We start from the raw sequence: 26,107 nt of genomic DNA on the forward strand, positions 1-26,107 counted from the left end.
TATTTGGTGCTTTTGGACAGGGGTCAGGAGGGCAATGGTGGGGAGTAATGGCTGTGTGCACAGCCACGTCTAAACAAGGGCTGGAGGACATAGTTCCTGTATGAGCCACATCTCAGCCTCCTTGCAGGCGGTGGGGGTGGGCAGCGAAGCTCCTCCAGATCTGGGAAGCTTTTGGCAGTCAGTTCAGTTCAGTGACCACTCGGCTCCTATTTTTATAACAGGAGTGGGCCCAGAGTCTCTCCTCTGGCCCTGTGAGCTGACCACTTGCCCTCCAGGCATGAATAATTGGCTGATGGCTCCCCACTTTACCCACTGTCCTTGGAGAATGACGCTGACTCCTACCACCTTTCTTGACCCCTGTGGTAGCCCCTGTCTTGGAGATGGTAGGGACAGAGCCATGATCTCTCCCAGTAGGGAGGGGGGTTCTATCCTCATAGAGCAAGCTCCCCATTTATATGATTATGAGTGTAGACAAGCTGTCCTGGGTACAAATAAGCTTGGATAAATATGTATAGGCTGGAATTTCTAACTCAGAGAAGCTCACTATCCAATAAAAAAAAAAAAGACAGATACATCAACACCTGTTTCTTTATGTGTCAAAACAGACTTGGGGTTTAGTTGATAGGTTACAAAGCACATGTTTAAGGTATACAATCTGATGGGACCGAGATATGAGGAGACACCTTGAAGCCATCCCTGTGATCAAGGTCATGTGCATTTTTGCCCTCTGAGTGCTCCCCTTCTCTCTTTACTCTTGATTAATGTCTGCTGTGGCCTGAACTGCCCTAGGCGTAGCTGCTGTGTCTGGGAGTTCCCAGGGAAGAGGGAACATCCGAACTCAGGAGTGATGGAGAGGCCTTAATAAGAAAGCTGGGAGTGTTGGGTAATTCAGACATGATTTAACTATCCCACGATATTGGAAGATGAACCACGTCTGCCTCGGCCCGGTGCCCTCTGGCCTGTAACTAATGGACCCATATAGTACTGCAGTCACAGAACACAGGCCCAGTGGCTGGCACAGATTAGCCTGGGACAGATAATTGTTCTCCATACAGCTTTGTTTCTAGCCATATCTGCCTCTGGCTATAGTGGGCCCCATGTGAGGAAAATGTACACCATATAACTGTAGCCTGTTACCAAAGAGAAGGGGTGGACCTCTTCTGGAGGTGGGCTGTGTGGAACCAAAGGTCAGTAACCAGACTCAATGCCTCTGGAGGAGGAAAGGGTAAACACTTTCCAGTGGAGGGTCTTCCAGAGGCACTGTGTCCTAGGAGCCTTGGGTAACATTTAACAGGTTAGATCTGAAAGGAATCTTAAATCAAAAAGCCTACCTCCTACACACAGTGGGAAGCCTCAGTCTTGTGTAATGATGGCCACTGTCCTCACGATGCCCACTTAGAAGTTGATGACTCCAAGAAGCATCAGAAAAAACCTGACATCATTTCACTACCTGCCTTCCGATCTGGGGAGGTCCTCCTCTTCCCATCTTTACAGGAAGGGAACTTGTTCAGGTGAGTCCCTGATAAAATGATTAAATGATTGGGAAACCATAGCTACTCGTTCCTGAATAAAGATGGCTGTCCTGATGCCTTTCCAGTCAGCCTGGTTTCTCTGCCCACCCACCACTATTCTAAGAAAGTGGATGTTTGTATTTTTTTAGGATAATTTGCAAACAGCAGAAGTGACCTAATGGGGCTTCATAGTATTGGAACCAGAAGATTACTGCTTTGCCTAGCATGTTCCACTTGTTTCCTATATAAACATGTACTTTGGAAGTGTGCAAAATAAGACAAGACCTCCATCCCTCCCATAGCCCTGATTGTCATATACTTGATTATACATTTACTTATTTATTATGATGAAATTCCATTCACATTTATGGTGCTGTATCAGTACAGAAATGGAGGTGTGGTGATTGACACTTAGGATCTGCCCTGTCCTGGGGTGCCAGTGGCCAATTGTGACACTTTATGCATATCTTTAACATCCTAACCTGCAATTATAAATGCAGAATTAGGACTGATTTAGTGCTATTTGCCTTATTCCGTCCATGTTGCAGTATTACCATGCTCAATATACTCCCTTAACAAAAACATCTTTTAAGGAGTGATAAAGTGATGTGGTTTACAGTTGTGGTAGCTGTGTCAGTGGAGGTGGCTGAGATAAATGCTTTTTTTTTTAATTTGGTTGTTTATTTGAGACAGGGTTTCTTTGTGTAACAGCCCTGGCTGTCCTGGAACTAGCTCTATAGACCAGGCTGGCCTCGAACTCCCAGAGATTCACCGACTGCTGCCGAGATAAACAGTTTTAAGGAGACCCATCAAAATCTCTAAGTTTGCTAAAGTCCACACTCCAATTCCTGACCCTTTTTCCCTGAGATTGGCCACCCTGGATAATATGGAAGCCCCTTTATAGTGAAACAGTTCTAAAATACCCCTTGCTGTCTTGTTCTCCGTGCGCCTCTTCTGTCCGCAGGAGGTGCTCTGATGGGATTCTCGCTTTGGGGATTGTGGGACGGAACAAACTTTTCTCAGTAGACAATCTCCTAAGCATCTTTCTGCTTTAGCAAGCCAAGCTGCTGCCCAGGGGTTTTAATGGATATAATGGGGATGCATGTGGAGATGCCCGGCCACTGAGCACCTCCCGCTTCCCTGGGCTGGCTTCCTTTCTTCCCTCCGCATGACTGACGTCCTGGTTCAGTCTTCAGCCACTGCTGCCCGCTGGGACTGTGCCTGTGTCTTGGATGCTCTCTTACTGTCCTCATTTGTGTTTCTAGGGCTGTGATGAAACACTTTCCGAAAGAACTTGGGGGCTTCAGGGTTTGTTTCATTTATGCTACTAAGACAGAGTCCGTCACTGAGGGAAGTCGGAACACAAGCTCAAGGCAGGGACCTGGAGGCAAGAACCAAAGCAGAAGCCATAGAGGAGTGCTGCTTACTGGCTTGCCTAGCTGCCTGCCTTGTACAACTCAGGACCACCACCCGTAGTGGGCTGGGCCCTCCTCCATCAATAACCAGTCAAGAAAATGCTCCACAGACGTGTCCACAGGCCAGCTGGATGAAGGCAGTTTCTCAATTGAGAGTCTGCGTGTGTCTAGGATCGTGTCAGGTTGACGGAAACCAGCGCACTGACGTGTGGGCTTGCTTCAAATGATTTTCAATAACTTCCAATGAAACAAAATTAAGAGTTGATGTTTGAGAGAAGTTAGGAATTAGGACAGACTTGTGGGGTTCTTAAAAGTAAGCAGGTTGTGCGGTAGTCTGGGGTAAGGAAAGGAGGTCGAACTGAGGTCATACCTGCTGGGTTGGATGGGAAGGGGGGGCCTCCACAGGAAAGGGTCTCTGAAAACACTACCTATCCTTGAAGTAGTCCCCCTTCAAGGACTTCAAGGACCCTTGAAGTAGTAGAGGAAAGTGGTTAGTCCCAGTGTCCCAGGGGAGCCTGTCAATCCTCTTAGCACCGTTTATGTCTGATCCGATACACTCTGCTTTGTATCATAGCTAGGAGTTTGTGTATCTTTATTTTTATCTTATGATTTTATTTTGTGTATGGCTATTTTGCCTGCCTGTACGTCTGTGTGCCATGTGTGTCTCTCTAACTCATAGAGTACAAAAGAGGGTATTGGATCACCTGGAGCTGGAGCTGTGCTAGATTGGATCCTCTGAAAGAGCATCCAATGCTCTTAACCACTGAGCCATCTCTCCAGCCCCATGTCTTATTCCATTGTAAACAAGGGGGGGGGTCAGAAATACCTTCCTACAATCTATCCAGGATATACATGCATGCATTTTATATTCTTAGAAGTCTTTAGAAATAAAGCAATATCGCTTTCATGTTAATCACTCTGAGAAAAGATGTATGGGGCACCAATGGGTGAAGGACCTCACAGTAGGCAGCAGGGCACTGGGGAAGGGCTGGGTGCATTTGTGGTTTTGAGAATTGTTTGCCTGTTAGCCACACTAGCATTTCAAGCCATCCCAGGATGCCCCGTAGCTGGGCAGAGTCTTCCCTGCTGTTTCCTGCTTTTTCCCTCCAACATAAAAGCGGTCCTGATCACTCTCTAGAACCCAAAGTGGCTTGGCGTGGCCAGAATCAGTATGGTCAGTCATAGAGAAACCCCACTCCCTCTCCTTCTGTCCTGCACATGGGCCCATTGTCTCTCCTTGTCCCCTGACCTCCAGCCCCGTGTCCTGGAAGTCAGCAGTAAGCCTGACTCCACGGTCATTTGTCAAAGTGAAGTGCTTTTGTAGTAATCACAATACCAATGCGTGACATGTGTTTGACCGTCACTTCTGAAAGTGTTCTCACACCCACGAGCTCAGAGGCTTTCTGGTTCAGCCCTTCCTTTTACATAGAAAATTTGGACCAGAGCAGAGACCCACCCAAAGTCTCGCAGTCAGTGGTTCATCATTGGGCTACCATTTGCTTCGTGTGGTAGAGCAAGCAGGCGTAAGCCTCAGCCCTGCTCTGTAGAGAAGCCAAGGGATGGTGATAAGGAGAGTTTTGCCTGGGATAGAGAGAGGTAGGCAGTGCCAGAAAAGAGCATTTTTCTCTGAAGCCAGTGCTGCCCCTACCCACATACATGATGCGTGCACGCGCACGCACGCACACACATACACATACACACACACACACACACAGAGAGAGAGAGAGAGAGAGAGAGAGAGAGAGAGAGAGAGAGAGAGAGAGAGAATATGAGGGAGAGAGAGGGAGAGAGGAATGCATGTACGTACTGGCAAACACTCATATCTCCATACCCATACACAGCTGTCTTTTAGAGACTTCTTGCCGTACCTGAGAGACAGCAACGTGTGCCTGCACCCTACAGGGAGACTCAAGGCCTAAGGACACGGGCTACCTTCCATATGCTCTTTACCACTTCTGTGCTAAAGGACCCAGCCCTGGCCGGGCTGCCGGAAGGCTGTGCCAAGTCTCCGTGTGATTTATTTGTCTCTGCCTATTTTGTCGGGAGGGAGACTTCGAAAAGAGCTGCAACCTTCCGTGAGGCCAAGAGGGCAAGGTCTTTACTGGGCACTTTGTCATTTCCTGCTTTCTTTGGAGAAAGGTTCTGGTGCCCACTTGTTCCTGGCCTCCCCCTCGTCCTCCCTAGAACTAAACCGTCCAGCCTCTTCACCTCTTGTTGACTGCTCTCAGGGCAAGGAAGTGTGTCTGTACCCCGCCCCCGATGACACAGAACACAGTGTTCTGAATTATTTCCAGCCTGCCGGCCCTGGGAATTTGTACTTACTTTTTCTCATTTCCTCCTCTTGCACATTAGAAACATTAGATCCCGAAAATAATCCAAGTCATCGTGTTCTGCAGGCTGTATGTGGAAGTGCTTCCCCAAAGCTGTTTTTCTCCACTCACTTCCTTTTTCCTTCTCCTTTCTTCCTGCTCTCGTATTTCAGCTCTAATTTGTATCCTGGATGGAGCATTCTTCTTGGGAGTGTGGGTGAGCAGCATCGAGGGAGGGTTGCGAGCAATGTTTAGGGTCTGAGGGTCTTTGGCTCTCCACTAGGATCCTGTCACAGGCTGGAGGGCATAAATGCCCTCTTCTGTGCTGTGTGTCCCCATCCAAGAGAGGGTGTATGTCCGGGAGGGGGCACAGAACAGCACCTAAGAAACATTTGTTGGCTAGCTAATTTATAGTCACCCAATGCCTGCTACATTCCATGCACCCTACTGTGCTCTGAGGAGCAGATTCCTCTTTCCCCAGGATTGGATGGAACATTGATGCAGTTCTTCAGACCTTATAAGAAAGGGGTGGTTTCCATACAGTAACCACTCCAGTGGGGGGTACTTGAGTGCATTAAGTTACCAAGGTACTTGTTCTTACTGGGACAGGTAGGATTAGGAGGTCAGTGGGTCAGAGGGAGAGGGGGAGGGGGAAGTGGAGAGGGAGAGAGAGAGAGAGAGAGAGAGAGAGCGCGAGCGCAGGTGGTAGACTGAGTGGAAAAGAAAGTATGTTAGCTCTACTCCAGTCTTAGAAGTAGAGGAATAGCTAGGGTACTCTCCTCCCTTCTTTTTTTGAAGACAGAATCTTGTTGTGTAGCTCAGGCTGGCCTCAGACTCAGAATCTTCTAGCCTGTGCCTCTTGAGTGTTAGATTACAGGCATGCATTGTCAGTGTGGAGTTGGGTCCCCCCCCTTCTTTTTTTTCTTTTTCTTTTCTCTCTCTTTTTTGTTTTTGTTTTTGTTTTTGTTTTTTTGTTTTTTTTTTGTTTTTTGTTTTTCGAGGCAGGGTTTCTCTGTGTAGCTTTATGCCTTTCCTGGACCTTGCTCTGTAGCCCAGGCTGGCCTAGAATTCGCAGAGATCCACCTGCCTCTGCCTCTCAAGCGCTGGGATTAAAGACATGCACCACCTCTGCCCAGCTTTGGGTCCCCTTTTTAAGAGCTGAGAACTGTCTGGTATAATTTATAAACTAAAATGAAGTGTCTGTTTTGGGTGGGGAGGTTTCTTTCCAGGAATTTCACTTTGAACCATCCACTTTCCTTCTGTTTTTTTTTTCTACCACAACTCTCACCCCCTACTTCCTTCTTTCCCATTTCCTGTCCCTGCAGGTGCGCGTCCTTAGCACAGGCCTCCCCACCCTGTTTATAAATGTTTCTCTAATGATCGTGACCCTTCTTCCCTCTGCAGCCCTGCTTCCTTCCGTCCAGAACAGAGAAGGGTCTGCATGTGTGACTCGGGCCTCCAGCAGAAGGTGGAGAGCACAGGTCACAGAAGCCAGCCAAGGCTCCTAGAGACAACACGAAGTTTGGAATTGGGGAAGCCTTCTGAAGCTTCCGTCCAGTAGTCCCAGCCCTGTCTCCGCTATGCCCCCAAGCCAGTCTCATTCTGCTCCGTTCGAGCAGCCCTTCGGTGACTGGGTCGGTCCTCATAGTCCTTCCCCATCCCCTTGATGCCAAACACAGTCTCTTGAGTTCTTTCGCTCTGTTTTCAACGATGTGGGCCTTGGCCCTCAGTATGACCTTCCTGATGCCAGCTTTTCAAATAGGAGAAGAGGGAGGAGTCTACAACCCTGGGTCCCACTTACACGGGCAAGGAAAAGATTTTGTGTGCAGTGGTAGGAGGTGAAGTCGCTTCTTGTAGTTCAACCTGGAAATCCTGGGCCAGAGGAGGGTGGTACGTCACTCAGAGAGCCTCATACATAGACACAGAAAGCTGTCTTCTCTCGTATAATTACAGGGATGAAGTTCCAGTTTGGGTGTGTTGGGTTAGCAGATTGCTGGTGTCCAGATCAACAATGGTCTCCGTTTCTCAAGGAGAAGCCCACTTCAGGGGCATGTATTGTTCCAGCCTCATCTCTGGGTCCCATTGATCTTCCCAAGCACAGTGGAAATTACATCATCTTATCTTGAAGGGAATAATAAAACCCACTACCACCTGTAGAAGGAGCATCACACTGTGATCAGCTCCTTCTGCAAAGGTGTATCAGTTCCACGGAGAACTACCTCTACTTGGAACCCCTGATGGCTTCTCCCTTCATGATCCCAGTCCATGTTCCTCAAGATATCCCACTGTGGTGCTCCTTTGCTAACCCTAGCCCCTCCTTAGTAAACTTGTGTTTGTGTGTGTGTGTGTGTGTGTGTGTGTGTGTGTGTGTGTGTGTGTGTGAGAGAGAGAGAGAGAGAGAGAGAGAGAGAGAGAGAGAGAGAGAGAGAGAGATTTGGTAAGAGAAATCATGACCTTTTCGTGTGGTGAGGGAAAGGGGGGTGGTGTTTTCTGCATGCTGATCAGGTTGGCTAATTGATCCCATCACAAGATATTTGTCCCACCTGAAAGCTCCCTGGGAGGCTGACTTTACCATGAGTATCCAGAGGAGGCTAAAAACTCCCCATTGACCCTGTCTGTCCCATCTGGTCTTGGAGTTATGTGCTCACCGGCCTCATTTCTCAGGTACACTGCAATGTCTGCAGGTCACAGTCCGCTTTTTTGATAATTCTGGGTTCCCAGGAGGCCCATCCTGGCCTCTCTGGGCTGTCTGTCAGAATCAAACCTTTTAAACACTCACTCTGGGCTGGCACAAGAGCACCACCTACTGCTGAGCTTTCCCGGGTCCTTGTTCAGGTCCTTGCTGTTTGGAACTGGAGTTGTTATGAGTTTCATCTCGCAGGGGAGAGTTTGTAGCAGAACCCAGCATGGTCCTTCTATAAGAACCCAGGGGAGGGCAGGTGGAGAGACAGAGAGGGTATGAAAGGGAGGAAAAACCCTGGAGACAAGGAAAGAAAGTGAAACCAAGTGATGAGCCAGCGTCAGAGAGGAACGAAGGTCATGACAAGGCTGTCAGCATGATGACTGACAGGGAAGTGTCGGCAAATCCCTGTTATTTTGGAAGGAGGATTGATAACTAAATGAAATCCAAAGAAGTTTCTTCTAAGGCGCGGAAAAGTGGAGGAGGTGGTGAAGAGTTCTAAGGCATGAGTGTGCATTAGGGGGTCTTGGCGTTCTAGCTCTACCCCTAAGAACTGCAGGTTCTTTCTAAACATCACACCTGGCCGCTCACCTTCATCCTGTGAGGAGTGGGTAGACTCTCCTCTGTTCAGGAAGTTGCTTTTCAGCTCTGCAGTATGCTTTGTCAGGTGGGGTCTGGAAGCCAAGCCCCTCCTCACACATGAACCTGCCTGAGCCTGCCTTCCTGTGTGTTTCTTCCAGAACCCATTTTAAAGCTGCTGAGGCTTACAGGGGGCACAGGGTGTCTGGTCCTTTTCCTCAGTTCTTTAAGGTCAAGCCTACCTAGCCCAGATCCCTTCGATACAGTGCCCATCTCTCCCACAGCAGGGCTCCCAGATGTGGGGGCTGCCTTCTGCTCAGCCCCCAGTGGAGTCCTGTTCCCAGATGTGCAGATGATTGGCACAGCTGATTTTAGGATGCGTAGGAGGGACTGGATGAGAACATCAACCAGACACTCCATTTTTACAGTAAAAATAATAGTCCCCATTTTCTGAGTGTATCCTGTGTGCCAGGAACAGCCATTAGTTCATCTAAATTAACTTGCCAAGGGGCCAGATCTCGGTGGATGCCTAAATTTAGCTCTGGGATAAAGTTGGGCACGATTTTCTCAGCTTGTTAAATAGGATCTGACCTCTTCATTTCTACATTTTGGGAAGTGGGTGAAATACGTTCCCTTACTCTGTCCCTGAAAATATTTTATCAGTATTTGTGGTTTACATGGAAAGAATTTGGCCATTCAGAGTCAATATCCCGGGGCCGCCTGGGCTGCTGCCTGGGCTGCCGCCGGGCTTGGCTGGTTCTCTACTTCTCATCTGCTCGACTTGCTGGCTGCTGGGTGACCATTCCATCCTCACAGGAGGGCCATGCATGCCTTGCCGGTGCCCCAGGGGATTCAGTCCATCCAGGCACACAGGTCGGAAATGAAATGCAAAAAGGCAAAACTCTGTTTACTGCCTGAAAATATTTATATGCATAAAAGAATGATTAAAAAAATGGTGAAACTTTTCCCCCTTGTCCTTAGGGTGAGTAGGATGAGAGTGAGGGGAAAGGCCTTTTGAGGCAGAGTGGGAGCCTGGGCCCCTCCAGACAGAGCTGGGCTGCAGTGCATCTGTCGAGAACAGGGTGTGATTTTAGCATGAGGTTTTGCAGCCTGGGCTCCTCTAATCAGAAAGCAACTGCATTCTGTGACTGTGGGTTTATTCCGTCTGAGCCAAGGGAGTGGGAGGCAGCTGGCACACATTCCGAATCTGCTCCTTCCGCACGTCATCCCCTTTACCGGCTCTGCCCTAGACATAGCAGGGTTTGTGAGAGGAAGGTGGAGAGGGGAAGGAATCTGGGGAAGTGGAGACAGAGACTGAGTTGGTGAGACGTCTAAAATGCATGAAATGCCTTTGTATTTAAGGTGGAGGTTAGCTCAGAGACCCTCCCCAGTCAGAGGGAGAGCAAAGCTGACTGTGTCCCTTCCATTCAGTTGTCCCCTTTGCTAGGAAAGTCCCAGAGCCGTGCCTTGTGTGTTTGCCCATTTAGGACCCTGTTTTAGCTCCCCAGGCCCTTGTTCAAGTGGTTATTCCCATCCTGATGCCCTTCCCTTGTATACCTTTTTCAGCCGACCAAACCCTAGCATCTTTCAAGTGTTAGGTTTTACCACCTTCCAAAAGCTGTCTAGGCTCTGCCCCGCCCCTTCTCCTGCCAAATTGGACCAAAGGCTCCTGTGCCATCAGCCTATAGTATATAACTCGTTAAAGTGCTTCTCACATTAGAGAAGGACTTTAACAGAATAGTGAATATGTCTGTATCCCTGCTAGTCGGTGACCTTGGTGTTCCATCCCAGTCTCTAATCCAGTGTCTGGGACTCAGTGAAAAATTAACAGGTGAATGAAATATCCTATCACATATGGTGACCATGTGTTTGGTTGGTTGCTCGTCCTTTTGGCTGTTAAAAAAAAAAAGGAAGAAAACTAGACTGAAAAGGGATTAAATATCAAGGAATTATATTATTTCTCCATTTTAAATAGATGTGCAGAAGCTAAGCTTTAGGAGAGATAGATGAAGTCTGTCATCAAGAGCCCAGGAGCTTGCTATCTCAGTGTTCTCCTCAGAGCTTCATCCATGTCTCCCCTGTGGTTCTAAGAAGGAAGCCAACGGTCAGAGCAACAGGCTCCATTTGTCTCGTCCAGAGGCAGGTGGGATGGGAAAGGGGAAAGGAAGGAAGGAAGGAAGGTGGCGTGTTCAGATAGACACCGGCTCCTCTCTCCAGGATCCCCAAGCAAATCTCTCCTCAGGTTCGTTGGTTTTTACTGGCTAGGATCTGCTCATCCCTGAGCCAGTGAATAAGGAGAAAGAAAATTAGCATGATTACTTCCAACAAACCATCTAGTATGGAGTGGATGCTGGAGAGCATCGATGTCCAACATGATTCTCTAGGAGGAACTTTCTCAGGTCCAGTCATCTCACACCTTTCTCTCTTCCCTCTGGAACTGTAACAGTGCCTGTCTGAACACACGCTATCCAGTAGTTAGATTTTAGTTAAAAGGGAATACAGTTCTAAGCTCACAGCGCTTGCTACATGTCAGGTGTTCGGTAGGTCCACGTATTTGTGGCAACCCTGCTGGACAGTCAGATGCAGAGCCTGTCATCACGGGAGCGTTTGGGGGGACAGCTCAGCTGTGCCTCACATCTCTTCTGCTCTCCTGTTTGCTCACTTTTCTCTCTCTGAGACAGTATGCTACTTCCTATTTATTTGTTTCCGCATTCATTAATCCTGTTTCCTGATGTTAAATCCACACAAAAAAGGTCTTACATTCTTAATTCTAGAATGTTCGTGTAATTTTTTTTTTCTGGTGCCGGGAATCAAATTCAAGGTCTTGGGGATGCTAGGCAAGCACTTTACCATTGAGTCAATCTCTTACCCACATGGTTTTTTTTTTTTTGTGAATTCCAAATCTATTGCAGTTTTCTGTCATTTAATCCAGAATGCCCTTCCTTGCTCTGTCCTGTTTTCTCTTTCAGATGCTAATCACAGTTATTTTGGAGGACCTGCTTCCTAATTCAGATCTGAATCATCACTGGGTCTGCTCCTATTAAGTAATGTTTCATTACAAGCAGCTTTTCTTTGATGCTTCATATGTCCGAAAATTTGGATTCTATATGAGCGTGTACAAATGATACACTATAGAAGTTTTTGATGGAGCCATCTTCCTATAGCTACTGTGCAGGGTGTGCGCAGAGGGCTAGGTTACCAGAGATCACCTTGACCTTGCAGAACTGTGGTGTAGGCTTTGCTGTGTGGTAGGTCTGCTTCCAGGTTCTCACTGGTCCAGGGCATATTCTCATTCCAGCGCTTTGGCCTTTCCCTGCTGTGTGGTCCTCCTGTGGTCCCTGCTAAATCACACCGCTCCATGTGAATGCAGTCTTTCTGTTCGGCTCACAATAAACCTCACTTCCTGTACCTTCTGTCTATCAGGCTTTCAGGAGTCTTGTCCTTGATTCAGGATTTGGCCAAGCATCTGTATGAAATCATAGAAAAATTATTAGGAGTCCTTTCTAGAGCTCCTTCCCCCCTAATAACCTATCTCCTAAATCCCAGGTACCTTGCCAGCCCTGAATATTATCTCTATTTTTAATACTCACCAAGACCATTGTCACCTTGTGGGAGAAGTGGTTGGTGGGTAACGTGCTTGTCTAATTTGTTTAATCCCCAGCACCACAAAAGGACCATTGCTGTTTTCTGTTAAGCTCCTAGGTCCCTGTTCTATAGCCTGGAAAATACCAGCAGCGAGAGAATCAGGGGATAGAGGGGACCTTCAGTGTGTATCCCTTCCTTCAAAGACCATCAGTCTTTGCTGCCTGCTGATGGTAGGTTGAGTCTCACAGGGATTCCCTTATCCCTGACACACCACAGTCCACACAAACTTGTTAAATAAAAATGTAAGCCCGTCAGGATCACTCCTTCTGACTAAATCTCAAGGACGGGGCCCAGAAAGCTGTAGCTTTTAAGAAAACCCTTTAGATAAGGTAGGCACTAAAGACATTTAGAGAAAACGTTTGTCAGGAGATGGTCCTCTGGTCAAAGAAGGCATTGGGAGAAATTGAGACGTCCATTTGGACGGAAGGGGAATGATCTGGAGATTGGGGCTTGGAGCATTTTTCTAGGGGACGATGTGGTCCACAGTGTGGAAGGAGGATGTGCATGTTGAGATATGCTTGCACAGCAGTGAATAAATTAACTTGGATGGAAAGGGTGCTCGGTGTGGAATGTGCTGTGAAATGATAAGAGTAAGGCAGATCTGTGGGAAGCACTAAGAAGACGATTTTGCTTTGCAAAAAGCAAAAAGTCCGTTGTTGTTGGTTTTTTTTTTTTTTTTTTTTTTTGAGTGAGGGGATGTCCTGTTGAAGGCAGTATTTACAGGAATAAACATGGTCCAGGCAGGTGGCTTGGCATAAGAGACAGAATGGAGTCCAAGAGACCGCTAGGGAGGTAACGAAATAGTCCAGGTAGGAGAGGCTGAGATATGAGTAGCAGAAGCATTGGAAATAAAAGACCTAAGGTGGGCTCTGGGATGGGAAGTCAAGAAAAGGTGATAATATGATAGAAAAGATATGACAGTTTGTCAAGTGGGTGGGAGATCAAGGGGACATTTCTGTTGTATCCACAAGTGCCATGGATTCATAAGGAATCCACAGACATCCCATTATTTCTGTGTGTATTTAGAAGATAATTTGATGGTGGCTTAAATGCATGGATTCTGGCATCAGGCAAACCTAGATCTGAGTATTTAGTATGCTAGCTTGACTGTGTGATCTTGACTTGAATCACACTGAATCTGTTTCTTCACCTAGAAAGGGGGGGGGGTGATGGTAGTTGTCTCCCCTTACAACTGTTATAAGGATTGAGAGCATGCGTATAAATCCCGTTGTGTGGCACCTGGCACATATTTATTCTTGTCAGTCATCTGAGAAGTTATAGATAGAGAACATCCAGAAACAGGAAATTGCATGGGCTGTCAGTTCAGATGGACATTTGATTCTGAATTTATCTTCATCACTTATAAGCTGTGTGATCCTAGGCAATTCACTTCTTCCTGCAGTCATTTCAGTATCTGTGGGAAGTTGTTCCAGGAACTCCGAGGATACCCAAATCTGAGGCTGTCCAAATTCCTTTTGATGAGTGGCATAATATTGACATGTAACTTACAGACACCTTCCAGGATACTTGAAGTGGTCCCTAGATTCCTTATGATACCTAACACAGTGGAGATGCCACATAAATTTTATTATATTGCATTATTTAGGGAATAATGACTTGGAAAAAAGTGTGTGCATTTAGTCCAGTTGCAATTTTTTCATCTATTTTGATCACAGTTTATAAGTCCCCAGCTTCAAAATCCTCAGATATCGAGAGCCAACCATACTAAATTCTTGCCATGTTAAAACACAACTTACACTACCTTCTTTGTGACAACATTAATGTGAGGATTGCTTGGGACAAAGTGTGGCAGTCCAGTCCTTACACTGTCAGAGTAAAGGTCTGAGGGACACAAAAGGAAGCCATGAGGGGAGAGACAGGGGAGTGGGGGAAGTGTGGAGAAGTCCGTGAACTTGGTGAGCTTCCAAAGTTAGGATGTTCCTGCCATTTCCATCATGCTGAGAGTAGGTATATGATGTGAGGAAAGGGTTCAATGATAAGAAAGCCCTGGTTTCCATGAGATAAGGTGCTATTGGGTACCAGGAAAGAAGGGGGATGCTAGGCAAATGGTCTGTGTCTGAAAAGCACTGGGCTGAGAGGGCCAGCCAGGTAGTCAGAAAAACAGAAAACGAAAACACATCCATTCTTCTTGAGAATAAATTGATATCAAACAGACTTGAGAAGTGGGGGGCACCTGACTTCCTTCTTGGGGGTGCAGACTCAAGCAAGCAGTAAGCAGTCTACATCGTAAGACCTCAAGGAGGAAGCAGGTAGAAAATAAACAGGAGTAGCAGAGCAGAGCACAGTCCTGGGAGCTTGGGAGGGGAGAAGGAAGCTCTAGGTGAGACTCTTGGCTGGAAAGCAACACATCAGAGTTAAGAACATCAACATGAACTAGACCTCTTGGCTTTGACTCTCTCCTTCACTTAGCTGTGCACCTGGTTCAGTTAATTAAATCCTTTGAGCCTTAGTCTTTTATTCTGTAAAATGGAGTGATGATACTGGATGTTAATAATGGGGAAATTATTATGACATTACTGGGAGGATTAAGTAAATTAACATATGTAAAATGTTTAGGACAATATCCAGCACATAGAGAGTACTTAGTGAATAGTCGCTGTCAGGACTATTTTTTTTTTTTTTTTTTTTGCTACCGTTATTGTTATTACTGTTATATGGAAAATATTGAAAGTGAGAAAAGGGGATGGAGAACAAGAAGATGAGAAAAGTACCATACTATTGTCAGTGTATTCTGGCCATTAGTTCATTTTCTTTTATTTTAGCTCTAGCTTGCCACAGCTCTTTCAGCCCACCATTAGCCATAGCCATTAGCCCAGCAGCCCAGCTCAAGTACAAGGACATAAGATCTGCCTTGGCAGCTACAAGTGTGGGCATGCTCACAAACTCAGTGCCCCACGGGAACCTGTATCTTGTACCACTTGACACAGCTGACAAGGTCCGTGCAAAGAACATGTTCCTTACAAAAGCCACCATTCAAGGCAGCCCAAGTGTGGTGTCCATGGCAGTGCGTGTGTAGTATTTGGGTAGTTACTCCCAATCCAGGTACAGCTTCCCAGGCAGGGAGTATCTTTATAGTTCGCCAAGATTCAATAACACGCTGGCTTGAAGCATCTTTATTTGTTGTCATGGAAACAGAATCTAGATGCTAACTGGAGGTTGGATTGCTATGCAGAAGAAGGAAAGGGCTTTGCTCACAGCGGACATTTGTGTGTGTTATGAAGACACTCGGACTCTTTAAAAGTTGTGAACAACAGTGCTGTTGTTGACCTGGGTGTTAAGGTTTAAGAAATTGGGGTGGGAGGTGAGGGAAGTGTGCTATGGGATCCACAGTGCAGGTACAGACACAACCTGATGGGTAACACTGGCGTACTTGCTGATTAGCGAACAAACAGGGATGCTGCCCCCTAGATAGCCAGCAGGGCTCTCCTCCCTGGAGCAGACCAGGTCTGTGACCAGGAGGAAGCAGCTTCCTTCATGCAACGTGGAGACGTCTGTAGGCAGACATGGCGCCAGCATAACAGAAGGCAGGCATGCTTGTCACCAGGACATCCTGTCAGGCCATGTCCCTGTCTCTATGGAGATCTGGGTAAGGATGGTCACACACACACATACACCACATCACACACACACACACACACACACACACACACACACACACACACACACGACCCCACAGTCTGCAGGACTGACTAAAGGAACCAGCACAGGAGAGGACCGACTTCAGCAAGAATTCTTGAAACCTAGAAACTAGGTCCACATTTTGGTATCTTTAATATTCTCTCTTCCCTGTTTTCAACTCACCCTCCCCCCAATTCTCCCCTTCCTCCTCCTCATTAGAAAATCAGGAAAGCTTCATCCTCAGAGAGTAGATCATTGAAAACCAGGGTTGAAGGGTCTTAAGAACCCTGGGCGAGAATGCACACGTGAGGACTGTGTGTTGCCATTTCTGCACATAGAGCATGCGCCCCGGGGCAGCGAGAGTTTCCGTGAACGCAGAATTGTGAAGTCAGGAAATTTGCCTGGTTCCCGTGTGCTTATAAGGGCCTCTCATCTTTTGTCTAAGATCCCTCTGCCACCTTATTTTAGAATCACATCCGTGGCCTGTGATCAGAAAGGGCCTATTGAGCTCTTTCTATATCCAGGATAAACTAATTCCAAAAGGGGATTACAGGAAAGATGGCATTTTAATAGGCATCTCTGCTGAGTGGGGGGGGGCAGGGAGGGAGGGGAGGGGGGACTGTTACAAACCAAAGGGAGTAAGTCTCTAGAAGTGAAAGAGTTAGGCTGTGGCAGAGAGGGCAGAGAAGGGGGAGTGTGGATGCTTCCTTGCTAGGTAGAGGCAGGGAGATCAGATGAGGCACAAGATCTTGCCTAACATGCTGTCTCTGTGGTCAGGCCATCCAGGGCAGTAGGAAGGCGCCAGAGCCCAAGTATATTGGTAGAAGGGCTCTGAGTCTTGTGTAGGCAGACACACCCACAGGGTCCCTGTGTGAGTGAGTGCTGGTACCTCTGAGCAGCTCTCTGCAGAGGCCTATGGTTGCTCCAGTGGTGGGTCTCAGGTGTGTGGGTTGTGAGTGTTTCACACACGTATGAACAGCAGGTGTGAGCCCCACTAGCCCCTGATGCTTTTGTTGTATGAACTTGTAGCTTTACCCCCACACCTTTCACCTGCTGTTTGGATCTAAAGGAAAATATTTGGGAGTAGGCTAGAATAGACTCATTATATGGATTCAAAAATCCGTATGCATGTAGCATTCAACAAAGTTTTTTTTTTTTTTCCAATCCATCATTTTATTTGAATGTCCCTGGTGGCCTAGGATTTAAATAGTATAAATTGTTATTTCTATTTAAATAATATAATCATTATTTATCTGTTTTACAGATTAAAAAAAAAAAAAAACCCTGAGGTTCAGACCCTTGATACGGCTTGGTAAAGTTCAAACAGCAGCTTGTAATAATTTGTATTCTCTGCTCTTTGTACTTGAACACACAAGATTTTATTTTATAATTGACTGGAGACCTTGTTTCCCGGGCCTAACAAGATTCACCTACAGGAGGTTGTTGCACCTTACAGGGATGAGTCACTGCAGGGTACAGGGTGTATGCCTGTCCGTGCATACCCAGCCAAAAGAAACTCACCAGTTATTTTGCGACTTTTTGCTTAATCAGCTCATCAAGGCTGAGTATGAGTATCTTATTTGCAAAGTAAACTATAATTAGTGTACAATACTAACAACAGTCAGGTCATTTGAGAGTTAGATGACGTTAGACGCTTTCACTATAAGAAGGAAATAAACAAAAGATTTTTACTCAATATCCCCGCTCTATGAAATAGTTATGCTTCATTAAAAACAGAACAGAACAATAATAACCTTTTAGTTATCCCATCTTTTTAAAAAAATGGAAAGTCTTGTGTTTATTTTCCTAATTTGCATTTAAATAGATTCCTTTAACATTGACTATTTATGAAGAACCAGCTTTGTGTATGTTTACTGAAGTTAGCTAGCATAAAAAATTACCTAGCTTAGTTAAAAAAAAAAAAACATGAAAAAAAACCCTCAAGTAGCTTACATATAACATCTTTCTTAATAAGACAGAGAACACTGTGTACAGTTCAGACAGAAAGATAATTGCATTACTTAGATATGACCCTTCCTCTTGGAAGGATTTTTTGTTGTTATATTACATTTTGTTGAGTGTGACATTTGTAGTTTCTCAAAAAGTGAGGGTGGAGACATGAAGAATCCGAAGCTACTGTGGATACATTCTCTTTTGCTCTATTCCTCCTTTTCATCTTTAGTCATTCTGGCTCATGTGTCTTCCGGATATCAAATTCAAATGGATCGAGTTATAAATGGTTCTGGCTTGAGGCCAGGACCACTTAGAAAGATTTTTCTTCTCCAGACATTAACAACCTTAGGTACGACCAACTACCATCCTTCCTCTCTCCTTCTCCTCTCTCCCTCCCTCCTCACCCCTTCTCTTTCCTTCATTCCTTCCAGCATTTATGGAGAGAAGTGCTGTTGTTCAGGCAGCTCTGCCCAGCATCTGGGACCCTTCCTGTGGTGTAGCCATAGTGAGGAGGTAGCTGGGTACTGGCAAGTAAGTGTTGCCAAGCACCTTTGCTAGGCTGGGGCATCATGGTGCACACAGCCTCTCAGAGCCCGGCTGACAGTCGCTCAGGAAATGTAGCACAGGGTGGGATAATGATGTCTAGAATTTGGGCTTCACTTCTCTGAGCTTTCTGTGAAGAGGACCTGATGGTAATACTCATGTGATACTGTTTGAGGGTGCAATAAGATGATTCATGCAAATGGACATTGGAACTTGAACTTGCAAGCACCTGGGAAATGTCGTGGTGGAGACTAAGGAGCTGCTTTTCTCTGGCTGTAAAACAAGGCCAGTTTTCTTGTTACATTCCTTAATTCAACCACTAGAAATATGAGCTATAGCAATGAATATACGTTCTAACCCGGGAGATTCCATGAAACTAATTTTTGTTTTGAATAGAAAAATTATTTTTTCGTGGGTTTCAAAATGTGCTGTTTGTGAGCCAAGCATGCTCACTCTCATTCTAGGAATCACTATCACTTGCAAATCAGAATATGTAATATATTATGTATCAGAATATATGATATATTACATAATTAATTATATATTTTTTTCAATCAAAAATTCTAAAAAGTTTTATGCCTCTCCTGGGTCATAAACACACGTTTACATGAGACCATCAAGTCTGCAGACCAGGTCTTTTCCTCTCTTCCTGGGACACATGTTGCTTCTTTGAAGCAGTTCCTCCAGAACAAACTAAACTTTGTCAGGGTGCCTCACTACCAGGAAGCAGGAAGCAGAACATGAACTTGGGGGTGGCATTGGGGCCAGCATCAGTCCTTGAGGAGCTGATTCAGCAGGGCACACAGCTGCTGTGGCCATCTTGCCTCTTACCTCGCTTGGCCTATGTCCAGCTTTCCTCTCTCTGCAGGCCAGCAGGGACCTGGTGCCCAGCAATCTAATCACCGTGGTGCTGCGCATACCTCATCTGTCAGTTTGTATATCTAAATAGTTATTCGACAGAAAATACAAGGTCACTTCTGGGCTGCTGAGATAGCCAGAAAGGATGTGGAGTGAATACTCTCTCATCATCACAAGTCCCCAGGACTTGGAGCATTTCTATAGTTAATATAATTAAATCTTTTGTAAATAAGGAGAAGGGATGAGAAATTATTTTTGAAATGGGGTTTGGAGGAAGAATTTTAAAGATCAAAAACTACAGAATGAGAACACTGCAAACTCCAGGGCTTGCTTTGTTTCCCTCTCCATCATTAATGATAACTGGGGGTTGGGAGAGCTCTGGCCCGCAGCCTGCAATCTGGGGCAGGCTGGGGCTGATAAACGCAGACCAGCACACACAGCAGATATCTACTCGGCCTGGTCAGGAGACCCTGGCCTGAAATAACCCCTCTGTTACTTGAGTAGTTCTGGTGGGATATTCTCAGGTCAAGCACTTGTAAAGCTGATGTTCTTAGGTTCAGGTATGAGTTACTGCAGCCCTGATGTCTCTCTCTAGACCCCCCCCCCCACACACACACACAAATCTAGCTGCCCACAGGAATAGATATTGAAACTCTCCTATGCCTCTCAAATGCAGGACATTCAAACTACAGCCCACTATGTTTGCCCACCATCAGTTTCTAATCCTCCTCCTTCAGCAGCCCCCACGGCGGTGCTTGGGATTTCAAGGACCGGTATGCCATAGCTGGTCTCGCTAGCTCTTTCTCACCCTTTCCTCTCCAAGTGATGATGAGCTTTGGGGAGATCTTGTCTAAAGGGGCTCTCAAACCTATCTGCTTCTCTGACTCCACTGCCTCTCCAGGCCCTCACCTGGATTTATATGCCATCCCCCCAAGTATACCCTCTGGCTGGCTCTTCCTAGTCTACATCCCAAGGCACGGTAAGCACCACTGGGTATTTTCAGTGCCTGTGACATATTGGACCGCTCTGATTCCCACCCTGTATTCCACTCTCACTTTGCAGGGTCACTTAACCTGCTGGCCTTCGCCGATCTGGTTTCTCTCTTCTAAGTCAAGGCTTAACACGGGATCCTCATTTTCTGGGGAATGTATTGCTCTTTATCCTCTGCTAGTATCTCAGATTAGCCTCTATCATACTCATAAACCTTTAGACTTGTGATTTAAGTCACGCGCGCGCGCGCGCACACACACACACACACACACACACACACTAATAATTATAGAAGAAGAAGACATAGATTTGAGAGAGAATGTTGAAGGAATACGGGGGGGAGTTGGAGGGGAAGAGAAGGATGCTAATGATGAAAATGTGTTGTACTCATGTATGAAATTCTCAGACAAATAAAAATAAATAAGTAAACAGAACCCGAGTCCAGATCAGTTTTCTACACTTTATAAAAGCCAACTCATTTCAAGAAACACGTTTTTGACATCGTTGGCCCTCCGTCTCCTTGGATGTGGCAGGTGGTATCCCATATACACCAGTTGAGTGACTGGAAATGCAAGCTTACTTTTCTGTGTACAAAGAGGAGCTAGCATAGGAAAGCTGGTGCAGCCCTCACACCCCTGTCTCGGAGCTCATCTGGTTCTCTTACCACCCTGGGAGTGGCTGCAGCAACCCATCCCCAAACACACACACGCACACGCACACACACGCATGCATGCACGCACGCACGCACACGCATGCACGCATGTACATGCACACACACACACACACACACGCATGCACGCACACACACACACGCACGTGCACACCCCACGGACCTAAGCATGTAGACATGGAGCATCTGGCCTGAGAAGAGAGTTCTTCTTCACAGGTGCTGCCACACCTTTCTTAGCTGTCTCACTTGTTGCTCTGGGTGGCAAACTATACAAACCCTAAGTTAAACATGGGTGAAAAATAGAGAGGGATTCTCACCTCTCGAGAAGTCCAGAGGCAAAACGGAGCTCACACCCAGCTCAATCAGAGCCCTGACGGTTCCTGAAGCTGCCTTGACTCCTTCCTTTCCTTTCCATTGGCTTCCAGCCGGTGGCCGCAGCAAGGCAAGATCGGTGACCCACGGGGCAGTGTCCAAGGGGGACAAACTACATCCAAAGAACTCCCAAACTTCTCACATCTTACTGTGCTGATTTGGGTCACATTTTTATTTTTGAGACAGGCTGAATGGTTGGAAAGATTCATGCACTGGTTAGCTTAGATCCAGCATCCTAAAGAGCTTGGAACTCCGGGAACTGGGGTTCTGACCAGTCCCCTTCTGTGTGTGTGGTGGGGAGGGCTGCCTGGAGGAGACGTGGCTACCCAAATGAGTAGCCTAGGCCTCCCAGCTTGCTCCCTCAGTGCTTGTCCTCCAAACAGGTGTGGAGCCTTCCTGGGGCATTCTAAAGGCTTCACAAAGGGCCACCACCCCACCTCTGTAGTTCTCTTTTGACCCTAGGATCTGTAGAGAAACAGAAGCTGCCTGGAGAGCTTTATGCCAAAATGTGAGGATTCTCCTGTGAAACCAGACTGTGGCCCACTCTGACTCCAGAGAGATGACAGCTTCTCCCTGGGAAGCAGCATGAGGGGTTTTATTCTTCCCAGCCTTGAATGTTTTGTCCTGCTTGACCTATGACCTCTCTCATCACCCTGTCCCATCTTCTCCCTTCTAGATGTTCGACTGGATAAGCCACAACAAGGAGTTATTTCTTCAGAGCCACACAGAGATCGGCGTCAGCTACCAGCACGCACTGGACCTCCAGACGCAGCACAATCACTTTGCTATGAACTCCATGGTGAGTGGAAAGGCCATTCCCAGCATGCCTCTGGAACGGGACAAGAAAGGAGCAGGGCCGAGGTGAGGGAGGAGCATGCTCCAGTTAGAACAAGGCGCACTGACCGTCCAGCTCTTTTAGCAGAATGGGGACCTGTGCAGGGCACCAGGCCAGCCAGCTGTTCCTATAGCAGATCATGACCCCACTTCACACTATGAAAGGAATGTGCTTGTCGGGGCATGAGCTCAGCACAAGACTAAATGACCGGCCAGTCACCAGTTCCACTTCACTGATTTCACTGACATTTTTTTGGTCCCTAGCAAGTATGAGTCACTGAGCAGAGATGGAGAAGGGCCTCAAGCTATGGTGTATTGGGAAGTGTTGAGTGACTTGTGACTGCTTAAAGTGGGAAGAAGAGCCCTGTGGGACACATGATGGCTGCCTTCAAATATTTGAGTGCTGATGTGGAGAGAGGGGAGAAGATTTGTTTGATGTCGGTCTGGAAGGCAGGAGTGTTCGGAGGATGGCAGTCCGTAGAGTTGGCAATGCATGGCTTGCAGGGAGGGGTGGGATGCGGTGGGAGCGAGCATACGTGATGGGCGTGTCCAAGGAGGCATGACGTAAGAGGAGACCGTTTCCTCTCAATGTGGCCATAGGGAGTTTACCTCCATGTTTCACCCTTTCAGTCCTTCATCTGTGAAATATAAATCATACCTAAGTTAGAAGGTTGCTTGGGTAATCAATGAGTTAGTTGAAAAACAGCTGGAACTGCGTCTGGTGCGTGGTAAGTCACCAGTGAATGCTGATGTCTTGATAGATGGGGACTTGTGGGTCTACTAGATGACATGTGATCCCTCAGAAACCTAGCTTTGGGGTACCATGTTTTCTGGGTGGTAGCTCCAAGGCTTCCTTTAGAAGACTTCTGTCCTTAAGTCTTATTATATTCCGAACATGTGGAGCCTAAGAAAGTCTCCACTAAAGATATCCTTTTTTGAGTTCCTTTTTCTGGCTGTTGGTCCAGAGGCAGAGCTCCACCATTCCCCATGCATCTGAAAACCAAAGATGCTTTACCTGTTGGTTAAACGGCGCCTGCGGCGGCCATGCCAATAAAGGAAAGTGCTGGAGGAGAGTCACGAGCCATAGTTACCTTTTTAGAACTTTATTGGGAGAGAGGGGGGAGAGGAGGGGAGAGAGAGAGAGGGAGAGAGAGGACAGACAGAAGGAAGGAACGGAAAGGAAAGAGAAGGACACACAGAGGGCCCACCCACTTTTTCGCAGGCTGATGACGTAATTAAGGACAGAACCCTTACATTACCCCTTTGCAGATTTGTGCTGGGAGTAGGGAGAGTGTTAGAAAAACACAAACCTGGATGATGGCAAGGGCCAAGAAGGAAGAGGATTTCATGGTCCACAACCAACCAACTTGGGTTAAAGGTGCTGTGGACTAGACTTACCTTGCTGAAGAAGAAATGATTCCATCTTTCAGTTGTTCACTGTCTGCTTTGCAGAGCTGAAAACTCAATCAAATGTAGCTTGATATGTGCAGTGCCAGATCTGCTAAGTTAACTAAGGGCATTAAAATCGAAGTGGCTGAGCCGGGCGGTGGTGGCGCACGCCTTTAATCCCAGCACTCGGGAGGCAGAGCCAGGCGGATCTCTGTGAGTTCAAGGCCAGCCTGGGCTACCAAGTGAGTTCCAGGAAAGGCGCAAAGCTACACAGAGAAACCCTGTCTCGGAAAAAAAACAAAACAAAACAAAAAAAAAAAAATCTAAGTGGCAGAAAGCAAGAGTTTCTTGTTTCCGGTATGCATTCACTAACTAGCGGGAGGTGGGTTCATCACAGGCACCCGCAATGGAGTCAGCAGCAGCCACCACCTCAGGGCCTGCCAGTTGTTCGGCCGAAGTGTGAAACCAAACACAGCTAGCTCTGAGACCGTCCACCTGGAAGTGACATGTCTGGTTGCACTCCATCGGCCAGTTTTCATGCACAGTTCAGTGGCCAGTATCAAACCCAGCACCGCCTCTAACTTCAAGGGGGCAGGGTCCTGTTGCTTCTGAGAGGGTTGGCCAGTTGTGAAAGGCCATAATAACAAGCGTAGGAGCCACCAAAGGCTGTCGGGTAAATAAAGACGAACAGTGTGTGAGGCTCACACAGAAAGATCACTGGGTACAACAAAGAAGGTCGTGAGACCGGGTGGGAAACCAACACAAATGTGGGATTCGTTTGGACCACAACAGAGTCTCATGTCCTCGTCTAAATGGAAAGGCTCTTCCCTGCCAACTGCAGTCATTTCTTATCCCCAGACTCAGTCCCACGGGAACAAAGTAATTGATCACCGGTGATTAGGACTGTGAACTCAAACCTAGTCAAGTTTGATTATCTGTGTGCCTTGTGGCTTTTCCTTGATGACATCCACCAATTCTGTGTCAGAATTTTCACACCACCGAACTGCCAGGCCCGAAGGCAGTCAAACTCATTTTAATAAGCAACAAAGACAAACATAATTAGGGAGGTAAGTCTGCCACCAAGCCCCTGGAAGCCATGCATTAGGAAGCTAGACAGCGCCTTTGGCTTTGAAGGGCCTGTATTACTGCTCTCTCCAGTTAGTGTGGGTAGTTATGAGTTAATGGCACATTGGAAAAACCTTTACTCTGACAAATTTACTGGGGAAGTTATTTTCAGGACACAAACGAGGGAAGAAATATTGAAGAGTAGTGTCTTCTGGAACTGGGAGATGAAAGGTTTAACGTCCAACAGCCAATTAGTGTGAAGCAGCCCATCCGCAGCCTCCCTGGGCTCCACAGTGAATGCGCCAGCAGCAAGCAGAGGCGTGGCGGCGTCTGTAGCCTGATTAGGCTGGATCTCCTCTTGGGCTGCTGGGGAAGGGAAGGGAAATCCCAGGATTGTTTGATCAAATTGCATGAGCACTGGTGCTCCATAAACACAGCTCGGTGTCCTCGTTGTCTGGGAAGTTTACAGGTTTGTTATTAAAAGGGGGCTTCCTACAAAGAGGGATGGCAGCGTTCCAAACAGGTGAATGGAGAGAATTACAGGCTTTTTCCCTGGCCTCAGTGATGAATGATGCTGCCAAGAAACAGATGAATGCCAGCAGCGACTCACTTCTCCAGCCAATGACTACAGGAATGATCAGTTCTTCAGGGAGAGCCGGGGGAAGGGGCAGGGATATGGATGGTTCTGCAAATTCATTGAGGCATTTCAGTCTCTGTTCTTGGAACACACACACACACACACACACACACACACACACACACACACACACCTGTACATATAAATGATTTTGTAGCACATTTTATTTCAAGCTGCAGGTGTTGCTTGAGTTTTCCTGCCTTGCCCACAGTCAGGACAAATCTCTGTCACCCGCCAGTCCCACAGCCGCTCAGACCCAACCAAGTAAACACAGAGACATTATATTGCTTACAAACTGTATGGCCGTGGCAGGCTTCTTGTTAACTATTCTTATATCTTAAATTAATTCATTTCCATAAATCTATATCTTAAAGTAATCCATTTCTACAAATCTATACCTCGCCACGCGGCTGGTGGCTTATCGGCGTCTTCACATGCTGCTGGTCATGGCTGCGGCTGCAGCGTCTCTGGTCATTGCGGCGGCTGCAGCCAGTCCTTCTGCCTTCCTGTCCTTTTATTTCTCCTCTCTGTTAGTCCCGCCTATCCTTCCTGCCTAGCCACAGCCGATCAGGTTTTATTTATTAACCAATCAGAACAACTTGACATACAGACCATCCCCCAGCACAGCCAAGTGCAGACCATCTCAAACACCTGCACTCAGGCCCATGGTCCTAATCATCCTCTATACGGACCTGTTGGGTAATGCCACAAAGAACCCAAGAAGGGCTCCCACAGGACATACAGATCATCCCACAGCACTTCCCCTTTTCTTTTTTTTAAAAAGGAAGGTTTTAACTTTTACACATCTCCAAAGCCAGCTTGGTATATTTGGGAATTTGGGCGTAGCTTCTCTTAACTACTTCCTGCTGGAGGGGGGGCGCTGTATCTTATGGAGACGCAAAGAATATTTAAGGATCATGGAGTAGTCCGTGAGGCCGTATCGTCTGAGCCAGTTGCCTTGAAACGATTCTGGATGTTGGATCATCTGGGCCATGGTGTCATCGGAGACCTTTCAGGT

The 26,107-nt window shown here is 46.9% G+C and overlaps 1 protein-coding gene across 22 annotated transcripts in view; it reads left to right on the top strand.

The window, feature by feature from the left end:
- Kalrn (kalirin RhoGEF kinase) overlaps positions 1–26,107 on the top strand; it is a 607,498-nt gene that overhangs the window by 213,895 nt on the left and 367,496 nt on the right. For all 22 annotated transcript variants that reach the window (XM_028886329.2, XM_028886335.2, XM_037209787.1 and 19 more), the window contains exon 6: positions 21,841–21,963. In XM_028886329.2, coding sequence (XP_028742162.1) covers positions 21,841–21,963 — 123 coding nt within the window. The remainder of the gene's footprint in view (positions 1–21,840; positions 21,964–26,107) is intronic.

Source organism: Peromyscus leucopus, chromosome 12, assembly GCF_004664715.2.
Source record: "Peromyscus leucopus breed LL Stock chromosome 12, UCI_PerLeu_2.1, whole genome shotgun sequence".
NCBI classification, from domain to species: Eukaryota; Metazoa; Chordata; class Mammalia; order Rodentia; family Cricetidae; genus Peromyscus; species Peromyscus leucopus.